This window comes from Heterodontus francisci, chromosome 6, assembly GCF_036365525.1.
Source record: "Heterodontus francisci isolate sHetFra1 chromosome 6, sHetFra1.hap1, whole genome shotgun sequence".
Lineage (NCBI taxonomy): Eukaryota > Metazoa > Chordata > Chondrichthyes > Heterodontiformes > Heterodontidae > Heterodontus > Heterodontus francisci.
Genome location: NC_090376.1, coordinates 5,675,396 through 5,691,624, shown reverse-complemented (window position 1 = coordinate 5,691,624; position 16,229 = coordinate 5,675,396). Strand labels below are relative to the sequence as shown.

General features: G+C 44.1%; 1 protein-coding gene across 1 annotated transcript in view; it reads right to left on the bottom strand.

Annotated features, from left to right (window-relative positions):
• The window catches only part of rnf121 (ring finger protein 121), a 74,260-nt gene extending 60,794 nt beyond the window's left edge, over nt 1-13,466 (bottom strand). The window contains exon 1 of the mRNA XM_068033020.1: nt 13,345-13,466. Within this exon, the coding sequence (XP_067889121.1) occupies nt 13,345-13,419 (75 nt within the window). The 5' untranslated portion in view covers nt 13,420-13,466. The remainder of the gene's footprint in view (nt 1-13,344) is intronic.
• Nucleotides 13,467-16,229: the final 2,763 nt, after the last annotated feature.

Genomic DNA, 16,229 nt, shown 5'->3' with positions numbered 1-16,229 from the left:
CATCTATTAACCCCCGAATGAGGCTAACCAAACCAGGTGTCTTTAAATCAACAAATTAACTCTTTAATTGGAAGAAATAAATTCTTAAACACTTTGAAGATATAAACATTTAAAATAGAAAAAATTAGAGTCCTTGCAAATTTACAGTTCAATGTTGCTTGAAGTCCTCACAGAATGTTGTTTGCAGTCCTCAGTTGTCCGATGCGGAAAAAAGGTTCTTCCACAGTAGAACAGTCCGTAGTCTAACTCCAGCAGTACGTAATGCGTTCCTTCTCCAGTGAATTTCAACAATTAATGACTTGTAAACACTTTCAATAGATTCAATCTGACTTGAGTTTTTGAGGGATAAAAGATTGTCACCATCTAACTTCCCTTCCTTCAGTTCAAATTACCAGAGATCTGTGTTTTTGGCTTGACCTTTTTAGAATTTTGAGAGATAATTAAACAGACTAAAATCCTATTCCTTCAGTTTAAATGGTTGAGAGCTTTTTTTTTCAGGTGCTAAACATCACAGCTGTCTGTCTGTGTGCCCTCTGTCTCTGTGTTCTGTTAGAACAAACTTTCTTCAACTAAAAAGCCAGTTCAAAATTGAATAGTAACAAATGTATCGCTTGATACTCACTCCCAGTGGCTGTATCTATGGTAACAAGAATGCACCCTTTGAATCGCAGTCTCCAAATGACTGTTTCAAAAGCAACGAAAATATACCTTCTTATAACTCCTGAGGCTTTTTGGTTCTTAAAGCAATACTGATCCTTTGCAAGCCTCAAAGGCAAACCGTATATTCCCGGAAAAAAAAACTACAGAACCATGACAAGATTGTACATGTTAATTAGTTGCACAGGAAGCCCTCTGGGATTTTTAGAAAGAGTTGACAATGCGTTATACTATGGTAGTTCAACATATGGCCCGCAGCCAGAATTTAGCCTGCCAAAGGTTTGAATCCGGTCCGCCAGTTGTGTGTGACTGACAGTGGGCTGCCCACGGCACAGCCGCAACAGCGGAGCGGCGGTCACAACACTCACCCAGACCGAAGCATTGGGTACCGCATGCTTATCCTACCTGCCTCATGAACTGCTGAGGAAGGTGAGCAATTTAACCTGAGTGTGTAGAGACAGCTGCTGCATTGCCAGGTGCTCTTATAGTGGGAATAAGCATGTGTCTCAGCGTTATTCAACATCTCACCTTTGTTCCCCTGTAGTTGTTTGCTCTCTCCTAAAGGTCTATGACTCGCCAGTGTTCCTGGGCTTGTACTGAGAACTGATGCTGTAGGAATAAGGAGCCCACTGGCAAGGCCCCTGATCGAGGGTCGGGTTGGACAGGAGACTCAACAGAAACCCAAGCAGTAATGATGTTCATTAATTCTCTCCTCTGATCGGAAATATCACAGAACCTGCCTGGAGCCTCCCCATTGTTCCTTAACTGGCCTGTTATTGCCACTAAGAACCTACTACCTTGAAAACACTGCCCTTGTTACAATATTTACAGCAGTGATGGATGTTCCACTCCATTGCTGTACAGGTGTCACTGTATAACACCGGGGCATAGGCAGAAAAGGTGGGGCGCAGGGCAGAGGCAGAAAGGGGGAGGCAGTGGCGTAGTGGTAATGTCACTGGACTAATAATCCAGAGCCCAGGCTAAGCTCTGGGAACATGAGCTCGAATCCCACCACGGCAGATGGGGAAATCTGAATTCAATTCATAAAATCTGGAATTTTTAAAAAAGGCTAGTCTAATCGTGGCCATGAAACCATTGTCGATTGTTGTAAAAACCCATCTGGTTCACGAACGTCCTTTAGGGAAGAATATCTGCTGTCCTTACCTGATCTGGCCTAAATGTGACTCCAGACCCACAACAATGTGGCTGACTCTTAACTACCCTCTGAAATGGCCTAGCAAGCCCCACAGTTCAAGGACAATTAGGGATGGGCAATAAATACTGGCCTAGCCAGCGACGCCCACATCCCACAAACGAATAAAAAAAAATTATGGAGGGGTGGAGACGCAGAAAGGGATCATTACTCCTTATAGATGGGCATCTATTCGGACTACACTGCAATGCTACATCAAGTGTGCGGGCAATCTGTGCAAGGAAAAACAATGCCAGGTTTCTCACTAAATTAGTGTTCAACATAGTGAAGAGAAAGTTAGTTAATAAATTAAGACTTCTCATTTAAAGCATGCTCACAAAAATTCATATTTTTTGTTGTTTTGAATAATAGTAAGATAAATTTCTAATGCCTTTGCCTTTCTGAAATTTGCTCACCAGCCCCCTATGTAGGACAAAAATTGTAATGTGGTTCCTCATGCAAAAAGGTTGGACACCCCTGTGTTATAGTCCCCTCTGCTTACACTGGATGCATTTTGGTGTTAACATGATTCATCACTTTAGGAAGCAGACAGTAAAACCATTATACTGTGTAGGAAATTACATTTGTCCCAAAACTGTCCAGAGGAATTGGAGTGCAAACCTTTGGTTGTCCTTTGCACACAGGTGGAAATGTAAAAAAAAAGATTAAACAACTAAAGGAGTCCAGCAGGTTTCAGCTGTGGTTCCATGGGTGGCACTCTCATCTCTGAATTATAAGACTGTGGATTCAGGTCATACTCCAGAGACTTGGAGCTTCCGTTTTTTGGACAAGACATTAAACAGAAGCCCCGTCTGTATTCTCAAGTGGATGCAAAAGATCCCACGGCACTACTGGAGCTCTCCCCAATGTCCTGACCAGTATTAATTCCTCAACCAACATTACTAAAACAGATGATGTAGTCATTATAACATTGTTGTTTGTGGGAGCTTTCTGTGTGCAAGTTGGTTCTGCTTTTTCTACATTACAACAGTGACTACACTTCAAAAGGTTGGCTATAAAGCGCTTTGGGACGACCTGAGATTGTGAAAGGCACTATAGAAAGGAAAGTTTTTGTTTTTCCCCTTTCAGAGCCCTGCATCTGGCCTCTGCAGCCCCAGCACGGGTTTTATGGAATAACCGGGCATGATATGAAGGCCGGGTTTCTGCCCGTACCTGTTAAATATCTCACTCTCACACACTATTAACTGAAAGCAGATCGGCCTTCAGCGCTTGGCTTAATTTTTTTTACAGAGATACAGCACTGAAACAGGCCCTTCAGCCCACCAAGTCTGTGCTGACCAACAACCTCCCATTTATACTAATCCCATATTACCTACCACATCCCCACCATTCTCCTACCACCTACCTACACTAGGGGCAATTTACAATGGCCAATTTACCTATCAACCTGCAAGTCTTTGGCTGTGGCAGGAAACCGGAGCACCCGGCGGAAACCCACGCAGTCACAGAGACAGCTTGCAAACTCCGCACAGGCAGTACCCAGAATTGAACCCAGATCGCTGGAGCTGTGAGGCTGCGGTGCCAACCACTGCGCCACTTGAAACTGGCTGATCGTTTGTGAACAGACGACATCCAAGTTTCAATGTAATTTCAGAAAATGTAAAAGGGTTTCTTTGCTGCGATATAAAACAGGAAGTTTGTTACTACAGTACAAATCGGTAAGTACTGCCCAAAGTAGCCAGTGCAATCAAAAGCTTTTAAGCCATACTGTTGTAATTGACCACTATGGCAACAGCAAATGGCTTGCAGCATTCTCCCAATATAGACGGCAGCCCATGATAAGCGCTGACTGTGTAAGCAGTGGGGAATGTAGCTGAAAATTATTTCACTGCCCTCTGAAAGGTGGCCAGGCCCCAGTCCTGTCTGCTGTGTTTACCCCAGCCTTGCTGAAGGTGGAATTTTTAAAGAAAGATTGAACAACTGTTCCCAATTGGCCCCTTGTGTGAGAGTATTGAGTGCTGGGCTGTCAGCTGCCTATAGCAATATAATTCCCTCACTACCCCCAACCACACAATAGACATAGAGACCCCATGAACAACAAAGTCCAACTCTGTATGAATTGCACAGGGATACAGAGTACAAGAGCAAAGAGGTTACGTTGAACCTGCATAAGATGCTAGTTTGGCCTCAGTTGGAGTATTGTGTCCAGTACTGGGTGGCACACTTTAGGAAAGATGTGAAGGCATTGGAGAGAGAAAAGATTCATGAGAATGGTTCCAGGGATGAGACACTTCAGTTACGAAGTTAGATTGGAGAAGTTGGGACTGTTTTCCTTGAACAGAAGGCCGAGAGGTGATTTGATAGAGGTATTCAAAATCATGAGGGGTCTGGACAGAGTGGATAGGGAAAAACTCTTCCCACTCGTGAAAGTATCGAGAATGAGAGGACACAGATTTAAAGTGATTGGCAAAAGAAGCAAAAGCGACATGAGGAAAAACTTTTTCAAGTAGTGAGTGGTTAGGATCTGGAACCCATTGCTTGAGAGTTTCATGGAGACAGATTCAATTGAGGCATTCAAGAGGGAATCAGACAGTTATCTGAAAAGGAAGAATGTGCAGGGTTATTGGGAGAACGCGGGGGGGGGGGCGGTGGTGGAATGGTATTAGGTGAATTGCTTATCCAAAGGGCCAGTGCAGGCACAATGGGCCAAATGACCTCCTTCTGCACTGTAATAATTCTGTGATTCTGTGAATGGTCGTTCCAGAATCCAATCCACAGTTTAAACTGGCAGATCAGGCAGTCAGGGTTATTCCAATGGGATGGCAAAGATTAAATCAGACCTACTCTCCCACTTAACAGGAGGGGAGATTTTGCATTTATACAGTGCCCGTCACATCCTCAGAACATCCCAAATGGTTTCACAGTCAATGAATTAACTCTGAAGTGTTCTGAACTGTTGTTAGGTAGGCAGCCCATGAACACACAGTAAGATCCCACAAACAGCAATGAGATGAATAATCAGTTAACCAGTTTCAGTAGTATTGGTTGAGGGATGTATGCTGGGTGGGACAGCGGGAGAACTCTCCGCTCTTCCAAAAATGCCATTGGACCTTTCAACTGCTGCCTGGACAGGCAGACGAAAGCTCGGCTTGGCACTTCATTCAAAGGACAGCACCTCCAAAAATGCAGCACTCCATTAAACTTTTTGTCTAGATTATTTGTCAAGCCTTCTGACTCAGAGGAGACAGTGCTACTGTGAGCTTGACGATTAACTACCTGATAAAACACTTAACTGGATTAGCAACTTGCCTGAAGCTGGGGTGGTGACACATGATATCAGTGTTGCAACAAAGTGTGATCAGCATAACAGAGTCAGTATGGTTCAAGACAGAAAATACACTCACCATCTCAAATAACTCCCAACATTAGTAACAAATGCCCAGCTGCAAATTTCCTTTCCAGATACAACCCAACGTTGGAATGGCAAAAAGTCTATGAGCCAATTGTGATGCTGAGCATTTTCCACAATTCAGGAAGACAGTTATGAATGAATCACACATCACTTTGCTGATTTTTTTTTTTATTTGTTCATGGGATATGTGCATCACTAGCAAGCCCATCCCTAATTGCCCTTGAGAAGGTGGTGGGAAGCCACCTTCTTGCCAACTGACTGTCTTGCTAGACCATTTCAGAGGGCAGTTAAGAGTCAACCACATTGCTGTGGGTCTGGAGTCACAAAGAGGCCAGACCAGGTAAGGACGGCAGATGTCCTTCCATTAAGGACATTAAAGAACCAGATGAGTTCTTACAACAATCCGGTAGTTTCATAGTCACCATTACTGAGACCAGCTTTTTACTCTAGAATTATTTAATTAACTGAATTTTAAATTCCCCAGCTGCCATGGTGGAATTTGAAGTCATATCTCCGGATCATTAGCCCAGGCCCATCGATTACGCGTTTCATGACAACTGCCGTTCCTGACAATTTTTGTGACTCCATAAGATATGTGAAGAGCAAGGCAAACAACCTCAAAAACTGAACTCAGTGATGGTAGTTCGCAGGAGGAGGATTAATTGGTGTCCAGCAAGAGTTAATGAGGTATTACACAGAAAGTACAGCATAGAAAAGACATCACACAACATACTGATCAACACTTTCAGCAATCTAAGTTACTAACACGGTCAGTCCATTCCCTTGAAAATAAATACAAGAATAATTCAAATTAATGCAAACTGAGTTCATAGTTTAACAGTAACTACTGATACCAGGTGAGCAAGTCCTTGAATAAAGGCACACATCTGCACATGACTTAAGTGATACCAATGTGCATGTTGAGAGATGTTGTTGGTGACTGGAACCTAGTCCTTGAAGCATCAGCTAATGGGAGCAGATTTTCTTAGTCTACCATATCTAAAGCTGTCAAAATGCTGTTTACCTCTATCAAATCTCCCCTCAAACTCCTTTACTCCAAGGAGAACAAACCCAGCTTTTCCAACCTAACTTTGAAGCTAAAATCCCACAACCCTAGAACCATTCTGGTAAAACTCCTCTGCACCCTATCAAGGACCCACACATCCTTCTTAAAAGTGTGGTGATCAGAACAGGATGCAATACTCTAGTTGGGGCCTAACGGGAACTTTACAAAGGTTCAGCAAAACTTCCCTGTTTTTTGTACTCAATATCTCTATTTATGAAGCCCACGATCCCATATGCTTTACAAGCCACTCTCTCAATATGTCCTTCCACCTTCAAAATTCTATGCACATGAACCCCCCAGGTCCCTCTATCCCTGCACACACTGTAGAACTGTGCCATTAAGTCTATATTGCCTCTCCCCATCACCAAAATGCATCGCCTCACATTTCTGTGTATTAAATTCCATCTTCTCATTCTGCTAGCCTATGTCCTGTTGCAGTCGATTGGTATCATCTTCACTGTCTGCCATGCCTCCAAGTTTGGTATCAGCAAATTTTGAAATTTTACTCGGTATTCCAATATCCAAGTCATTTACATATATCAAAAAAGCAGTGGCCCTAGCACTGAACCTTGGGGAACACCACTGTCTACCATCCTGCAGTCTGAAAAACAACAATTTACCATGACTTTTTGTTTTCTGTCCGTAAGCCAATTTTTTAAAAATCCAAGCTGACACTGACTCTATCCCTTGAGCCTCAATTTTGTTAACCAGCCTTTTATGTGATACTTTGTTGAACACTTTCTTAAAATCCATATAGACAACCTTCCCTTCTCTGTTACTTCATCAAAAAATTCAATTAGTCAAGCACAATCTGCCTTTTACAAATCCATGCTCACTATCCTGAACACAAATCTCTCCAAGTGCCTGTTGATTTTTTCCCTGATTATTGTTTCAAAAACCTTACCCACCACTGATGTTAAACTGACTGGCCTGTAGTTACTAGGAATTTCCTTACACTCTTTCTTGAATAAAGGCATCACATTTGTCATTCTCCAATCCTCTGGCATTTCTCCTGTATCTAGGGAAGATTGGAAAACTATAACAAGCCCTTCCGATATCCCCATTTCCACTTCCTTTAGCAACATGGGATGCAAGGCATCGGACCAGGTGACTAAGCATAGCCAGCCTGTCCAGTACATCCTGCCAATCAATTTTCACCCCATCCATTACCTCGACCATCTCCAATTCTAACCAATATTTTGTCAGCCTCCTCTTCCTTAGTAAACACCGATACAAAGTACTCATTAAGTATTCTAGCCTTGCCCTGCACCTCTAAGCATATATCTCCCTCTTAGTCCCTAAAAGACTCCTACCCACCTCTTACTACCGATTTACATGTAGAAGATTTTTGGTTCTCTTTTATGTTAACTGTCATTCTATCCTCATATTCTCTCTTTGCCAGTCTTATTTTACTCTTTACTTCCCCTCTCAACTTATTGTATTTGGCCTGGTTCTCGCTTGAATAATTCAATCATATACCGCCTTTTTTTCCCATCATATTCTCTATCCCCATCATCCAAGGAGCCTTGGCTTTGGTTCCCCTACCTTTCCCCCATGATACTCTGCTTCAGTTTGTTCCTTGCTCTTCTCCATTACTACTCTAAACCTTATGATACGATAATCACTATTACCTACATGTTCCTCCAGACACTTGGTCCACCTCATCCTCCAGCACCAGATCCAGCAATGCCTTCTCTCCAATTAGATCGAGCCATACTGGTCAAGGATGTTCTCCTGAACACATTTCAGAAATTCCTCCCCCTCCTTATCCTTTAATCTAACATTATCTCAATCAACGTATGTCAGCCAAGAGCGACGTCTCAATTCATTCCATCTTCGCTGCCTCCGGAGAATACTTGGCATCAGGTGGCAGGACCGTATCTCCAACACAGAAGTCCTCAAGGCGGCCAACATCCCCAGCTTATACACACTATTGAGTCAGCGGCGCTTGAGATGGCTTGGCCACATGAGCCGCATGGAAGATGGCAGGATCCCCAAAGACACATTGTACAGCGAGCTCGCCACTGGTATCAGACCCACCGGCCGTCCATGTCTCCGCTTTAAAGACGTCTGCAAACGCGACATGAAATCCTGTGACATTGATCACAAGTCGTGGGAGTCAGTTGCCAGCGTTCGCCAGAGCTGGCGGACAGCCATAAAGGCGGGGCTAAAGTTTGGCGAGTCGAAGAGACTTAGTAGTTGGCAGGAAAAAAGGCAGAGGCGCAAGGGGAGAGCCAACTGTGCAACAGCCCCGACAAACAAATTTTTCTGCAGCACCTGTGGAAGAGCCTGTCACTCTAGAATTGGCCTTTATAGCCACTCCAGGCGCTGCTCCACACACCACTGACCACCTCCAGGCACTTACCCATTGTTTCTCGAGATAAGGATGCCAAAGATCTCAATCAATGCCTGGGTAATTAAAGTCCCCCAATATCACTCTATAGTTCTTGTATATCTCATTTTACATGCATCTGTGGTTGGTCTGAAATTGGCACCGTAGGCCCACGCCCATTGTGAACTCAGCCAAGCTTGAAGCAGGCTCTTCCGTCATCAGTCTAGACTAGATTAAAGTCCTTGTGCAGCTGAATGTAAAAACAATTGAGCAACCCGGCATCCCCAAAAACTTAATAGAAACTGACAGCACAGAAGGAAGCCACTGAGGCCATCATGCCCAAATCTTTGAAAGAACTATCCAATTATCATGAATCTATGTTCTCTGATTACTGACCATCTGTCAGTGAAACTAGTTACTTACTATAAATTTGGCTGGTGTCTGAAGAGAACACTTTGAACTGTATAGCAGTGGTATTGGTGACCACAGACCCATCACTGGTATGGGGAGCAGTTAAAGAACATTACACCAAAAGCTTATTTCTGCCTTAAATTGTTTTGGAATTGAATTCTGAATGCAAGCCTTGTAACAATAGAACAAAGAACAAAGAACAAAGATAATTACAGCACAGGAACAGGCCCTTCGGCCCTCCAAGCCTGCGCCGATCCAGATCCTCTCTCTAAACATGTCGCCTATTTTCTAAGCTTCTGTATCTCTTTTCTTCCTGCCCATTCATGTATCTGTCTAGATACATCTTAAAAGACTCCATCGTGCCCGCATCTACCACCTCCGCTGGCAATGTGTTCCAGGTGCCCACCACCCTCTGCGTAAAGAACTTTCCACGCATATCCCCCCTAAACTTTTCCCCTTTCACTTTGAACTCGTGTCCTCTAGTAATTGAAACCCCCACTCTGGGAAAAAGCTTCTTGCTATCCACCCTGTCTATACCTCTCAATACAACAACTTGTATTTATATAGTGCCTTTAATGTAATAAAACGTTGCCAGGCGCTTCACAGAAGCATTGTATAAAAACAATTTGACACCAAATCACATAAGGTAATATTAGGGAGGGTCAACAAAAGCTTGGTCAACGAGATAGGTTTTAAGGAGCGTCTTGGAGGAGGGGGGTTTAGGGAAGAATTTCACTCCTTAGAACCTTGGCAGTTGAAGACACGGTCGCCAATGGTGGAGCAATTAAAATCGGGGAGGAGAGAGGGGTCAGAATTAGAGGAATGCAGATTTCGAGAGTGTTGTGGGGCTGGAGGAGACTACAGGGATCAGGAGGTGCGAGGGCAGGAGGGATTTGAAAATTGTAATTTTAAAAGAAATCAAATGGGAGGTGGTTCAAACTATGAAACTGTTAAATTTTACACCTCAAGAAAGAAAGCAGCACAAATGCAAAGAATCAGAAGTTATGAATAGAAAGGGATGCACAGATATTACAGAATTGTTACAGTGCAGGAGGTCGTCATTTGGCCCATTATGTCCACACCGGCTCTCTGAAAGAGCAATTCCCTCAGTTCCATTTCCCTGCCTCCTCCCCATAACCGTGCACATTGTTCCTTTTCATATAACTGCCTAATTTCCTTTTGAATGCTTCAATTGAATCGGCCTCCACCACGTTCTCAGACAGCGCATTCCAGACCTTAACCACTCACTACATGAAAAAGTTCTTCCTCATGTCACTTTTGCTTCTCTTACCAAATACTTTAAACCTATGTCCCCTCATTCTCGAACCTATGAGTGAGAACAGTTTCTCTCGATCTACTCTGTTCAGACTGCCATAATGTTGAATCCCTCTATCAAATCACCTCTCAGCCATCTCTTCTCCAAGGTAAACAGTCCTAACTTCTCCAATCTATCTTCATAACTGAAATTCCTCATCCCTGGAATCATTCTCATGAATCTTTTCTGTACTCTCTCCAATGCCCTCACGTCTTTCCTAAAGTGTGGTGCCCAGAATTGGACGCAATACTCCAGCTGAGGCTGAACTAGTGTCTTACACAAGTTCAACATAACTTCCTTGTTCTTGTACTCTATGCCCCTATTAATAAAGCCAAGGATACAGTATACTTTATTAACCACTCTCTCAACCTGTCCTGCCACCTTCAATGACAATGACTGACATCCCTCTGCTCCTGCACCCCCTTGAGAATTGTACCTTTTATTCTATACTGTCTCTCCCTGTTCTTCCTACCAATTTCTCTGCACTGAACTTCATTCGCTACCTGTCTGCCCATTCCACCAACTTGTCTATGTCCTTTTGAAGTTCTACACTATCTTCCTCACGGTTCAAAATGCTTCCAAGTTTCATATCATCTGCAAACTTTGAAATTGTGCCCTGTACACCAAGGTCTAGGTCATTAATATACATCAGGAAGATACCAACTGCACCAGCCACTCTTCAGCCTGGTTGGAGAAAAAAAAATTGCATTTATATAACACAGGTCACATCCATAGGACAACTAAAAGTGCTTCAAAGCAAATTAAATATTTTTGTTGCTTATGTAGGAAAATGCTGCAGCCAATTGCACACAGCAAGATCCCAGAAGCACAAATAATACAAATGAGCAGTTTGCTTTTTTGGTGGTTTTGTTTGTGGGAGGAATGTTAGAATATTGGGGAAACCACCCTGCTCTTCTTCAAATAATATTATGGGATCTTTTATATCAATCTGAACACACAGGCTACACTAAGCTGATAAATAAGTCAGGGGAGGTGCTGGCCTTGGCTCATTTGTAGCACTCTCAACTGGGAATCAGATGGTCACAGGTTCAGGTTTTACTCTGGACACGAGTAAAAAAATCCAGGACAATGCTGCAGTGCGTCACTGAAGCAGTGGCTAGTAATCTCTCAAATGAGATGTTAAACCTAGGCCCCCTCCTACCGCTGCCTGTGGGATCCTGCTTTGCATATAACAGCAGCAGTATTTTCCTGCATTATAACAGTGACACTTCATTGGCTGTAAGGCTTCTTGGGATGGTCTGATGTTGTGAAAGGCATTATATAAACTCAAGCTCTTTCTTTCTTTGCCAAAGTAAAAGCATAAGAAATAGGAGAAGTAGGCCATTTGGCCCCTCGAGCCTACACCGACATATGTAAGATTATGGCTGATCTTCGACCTCAACTCCACATTCCCATCCTATCCCCATATTCCTTGATCCCCTTCGTAACCAAATTCAATCAACCTCTGTCATGAATATACTCAACGAATGAGCACCCACAGCTCACAAGATAGAGAATTATAAAGATATTTCTCCTTATCTCAGTCCTAAATGGCCAACCCCTCTGAGACTGTGACCCCTAGTTCTCGACTCCCCAGCCAGGGGAAACATCCTCCCACCCTGTCAAGCCCCTAAAGAACTTTATGGTTCAATGAAATCAATTTGCATTCTTTTAAACTCCAGGCCTATTCTACTCAATCTCTCCTCATAGGTCAGCCCTTTCATACCAGGAATCAATCTAGTGAACCTTCGTCACACTCACTCTAAAACAAGTATATCCTCCCTTAGGTAAACTGAACACAGTAGTCCAGGTACTCAGAACCTCCACTAAACTTGGCTTGATGGTGAGTCTGAGTGTAGATTTTCTGTTAAACTAGTAACTGTGCATAATTTTGCTGAAATGATTTACAACCCAAAGGTTAAATGGTATGTTAAATGCTTTCTGGCATTTGCAAATTATTTTTTCTTTCCACCTCTGACATGACCATTCCCAAACAAGACATTGAAAATTAAATTCTTCTTAAAAACTCCACACAGAATACAGTTATACTCAAAGCTGCACACAACAGAAAACAATGGAAGATGGCATTTAACCAGTAGAAGAGTTCGTTCAAGAGCTGAAGACACAGTGGTTGGGGGTAATGTGCAGTGGATGTGGTGTACAGAAATCCTATGACAAGGCACCACAGAAGTAACAGAATGAAATGAGAGGAAATGGAAGCATATTGGATTAAAAACTGGCAAGAACCGTAGAATGGTTATGGGAGGAGGCCAATCGGCCCATCATGTTCATACTTGTCTCTGCAAGAGCAACTCAGCTAGTCCCACTCTCGTTTTCCCCATAGCCCTGCAAATTTTATTTCTTCAGATAATTCCCTTTTGAAAGCCAGGATTGAATCTGCCTCCACCACACTCTCAGGCAGTGCATTCCAGATCATAACCACTCACTGTGTAAAAAAAGTTTTCCTCATGTCACCTCTGGTTCTTTTCCCAATTACCTTAAACCAGTGTCCTCTGGTTCTAGCGTCTTGCCCAACCGGAACAGTCTCTCTCTATCTACGGTGTCCAGACCCCTAATGATTTTGAACACCTCCATCGCTTCGTCATCTCTTCTGTAAGGAGAACAGACCCCGCTTCTCCAATCTCCCCATGTAACTGAACTAAAGAGAAAGGACTACACACAAACAGTAGCTGTGGGTAGTGATGTCCTACGGCTTTCTGTTGTGAGACTGTTCATCAATGCACTCAACGTCAGTAAAAGTGGTGTTTCCGTTTAGTGATGGAAAAGTTATACTTTTGATAGCAAAAGGCTGAGTGATGGTGAACTGGAGAAGGGTGTTGGAGTTCAGGTTTTGCCCGAATACTAGCCGGGACCCGGGAGCGGCCGCAGTGACGAGCTGCGCCCAGGGCTATCGCTTTAAACCGGTCGCCAGGTCTGAGCCAGGGTCGGGGGAAGAGGGGTAGAAGCTCAGGGACCTGCCTATTAGCGCTGTCCTTACCGGTTCCTCCTCCACTTGGTGCCGGTGATGGTCTCCGTGCGGCCCGGGCCCGTCCAGCTCCAACACCGCCGCCATCTTTAGCCTAGTAACCAAGAACGGAGCCCCCCATTGGTTTAGGCGATCTACCCAATCAGCGACGTCGATACTCAGAGGTCGGGTCGTGGTCGCGCCACGTTCACATAACGTTTCAACGTCATCAGCCCCGCCCACTCATTGGCAACATCATCACTGGGTTCCCTCCGCGCCACCCTGGTCCACTGCTCCTCACCCCCAACACCTAATCCTCTTCCCATGCAATCGCAGGTGGTGCAATACCTGCCCTTTTATCTCCTCTCTCTTCACCATCCAAGGCTCCAAACTCTACTTCCAGGTGAAGCAGTGATTGTAAAGTGAAAAACTCGTTTTCAAGAATCTTAGAGTGCTTTGTGCCTTACAGTCAATTCACACCCTCTCTGTACTAACCTTTGTCTTTCAGCACACCATAAACATACCGTTTGCCTTTGTTTCATGACCTTCTGGTCAGTTTTGTGACCTTGTCCTATCAACACTTCTTTTGTTGTCTGTTGCCCACCCCTGCTTTACTTGCTTAAAACCTATTCCATTTCTGGCTCTGCCAGTTCTGATGAGGGGACACTGACCTGAAACGTTAACTCTGCTTCTCTCTCTCTCCACAGATGATGCCAGACCTGCTATTTCCATCATTTCTTGTTCTTATTTCAGTGCTTGGCCATGTGAGCCGCAAGGAAGATGGCAGGATCCTCAAGGACACATTGTACAGCGAGCTCGTCACTGATATCAGACCCACCGGCCGTCCATGTCTCCACTTTAAAGACGTCTGCAAACGCGACACGAAGTCCTGTGACATCGATCACAAGTTGTGATCGCCAGAGCTGGCGGGCAGCCATAAAGGCGGGGCTAGTTTGGCGAGTCGAAGAGACTTAGCAGTTGGCAGGAAAAAAGACATAAGCGCAAGGGGAGAGCCAACTGTGCAACAACCCTGACAACCAATTTTAACTGCAGCGCCTGTGGAAGACTCTGTCACTCTAGAATTGGTCTTTATAGCCACTCCATTTGTGCATGTGCCTGTGCAGCGTCACCTAGTGGTTGCATTGTCAACAAACGCAGCCAATGCAGATTGGAAGACCGCTTAGTGGAACACCTCCGCTCAGTCTCAAAAGCATGACCCCAAGCTTCCGGTTGCTTGCCATTTCAATTTCCCCATTATGCCCACATTTCTGTCCTTGCTCAGCTGCAGTATTCCAATAAATATCAATGCAAGCTCAAGGAGCAGCACCTAATCTTCTGATTAGGCACTCTACAGCCTTGTGAACTCAACATTGAGTTTAACAATTTCAGAGCATGACTGGCCTTTTATTTAATTTTTTAACCACATGCCTGTTTTTCATGTTTGTGCTTTTGGACATAGCTGCTCATTATTCTGCCATTAACACTCTCTCTGGACTAATGCTTTGTCTTTTACAACCACTAAACACTCTCTTTGCCTTTGTCCCATGACATCTTTTGTGATTTAATCTCTCCTGCCCTCTGCCCTATCACACACCTTCCCCACCAAACCCACCCTTGCTTAAAACTTAATACTTTTCTAATCTTTGCCGGTTCTGATGAAAGGTCACAAACCTGAAACCTTAACTCTGCTTCTCTATCCACAGATGCTGCCTGACCTGCTGAGTACTTCCAGCCACCATGGTTGGCTAATTGCCCTCTGAAGTGGTCTAGAAAACTTCTCATGTTGTATCAAACAGCTACAAGTGGTTCAAGAAGGCCCACCACCACCATCTTCTCAGGGCAAGGTATTCACAATACCATGGGGTAGGATGTTTTTGAGTTTTGACCCAGCAATGGTGAAGAATCAACAAAGTACGTCCAAATCTGGTCGGTACATGACTTGGAATGGAACGTTGAATAATAGTGTTCCCATGCACCTGGTGCCCTTACCCATCCAAGTGGTGGTAGTAGTGTGTTTGAGAGGTGCGTGACAGCTGAAGAATGCTTGGTGAGCTGCTGCAGTGCATTCTTTAGATAGTACACATTGCAGCCACAGCGCACAAGTGGTGGAGGGAGTGAATGTTTAAAATGGTGGCTGGGCTGCTGAACAGACTGTTTTATCCTGGATCATTGAATGTTGTTGCAACACACAGACAAGTGGAGGGTATTCTATAACTTCCTGACTTGTGTATTGTGGCAGCATCAGGCGAGCCACTTGCCTCACCATACCCAGCCTCTGACCTGCTCGAGATGCAATGGCATTTACATTAAAGGCTGGCTACCCAACCCGACACGTGTTGGGTGCTGGTCGGGTTGCACTTCCGGGTCCGGCGTTCGGGCTCACAGGTAAGTGGCTCCAATGTTAATTTAATTTTTGGACTAGAAAGGTGGTTGTGTTGTAGTTATTTTAAGCTTGTGCAGATCAGCAACAAAGTGAAAAACAGAAGGCAAGTTGGCTGATGGTCGGGTCAGGCGCAGGAAAAAAATGAAAGGACTCAGGCCGGGTCGGATGTGGTTCTGTCGGGCTTGGGTTGAGTGTTTTTTTCCCAGATCCGAGCAGGCCTTTAATTTACATGGCTGGTGTACTTCAGTTTCTGCTCATTGGTGGCCCCCAGGGAGTTGGTGGTGGGGGATTCGACAATAGGAGTGTCAGGAGAGGTGGTTAGGACTCTCGTGTTGGAGATGTTTGTTGCCTGGCATGACTACTGTAGTTGATCAGAAAACCCTCTTAGAACTGGCATGTGTTTTTACTTGGAGAATAGGTCTGTAACATTATGTTATCAGCACTGGAGGCAACAGTAACTTGTAACTTAATATCTGATCTGATTGCTTTAAGCAGTAAAATTAAATGTGTTTTCACAGAAAATATACTCTCAATT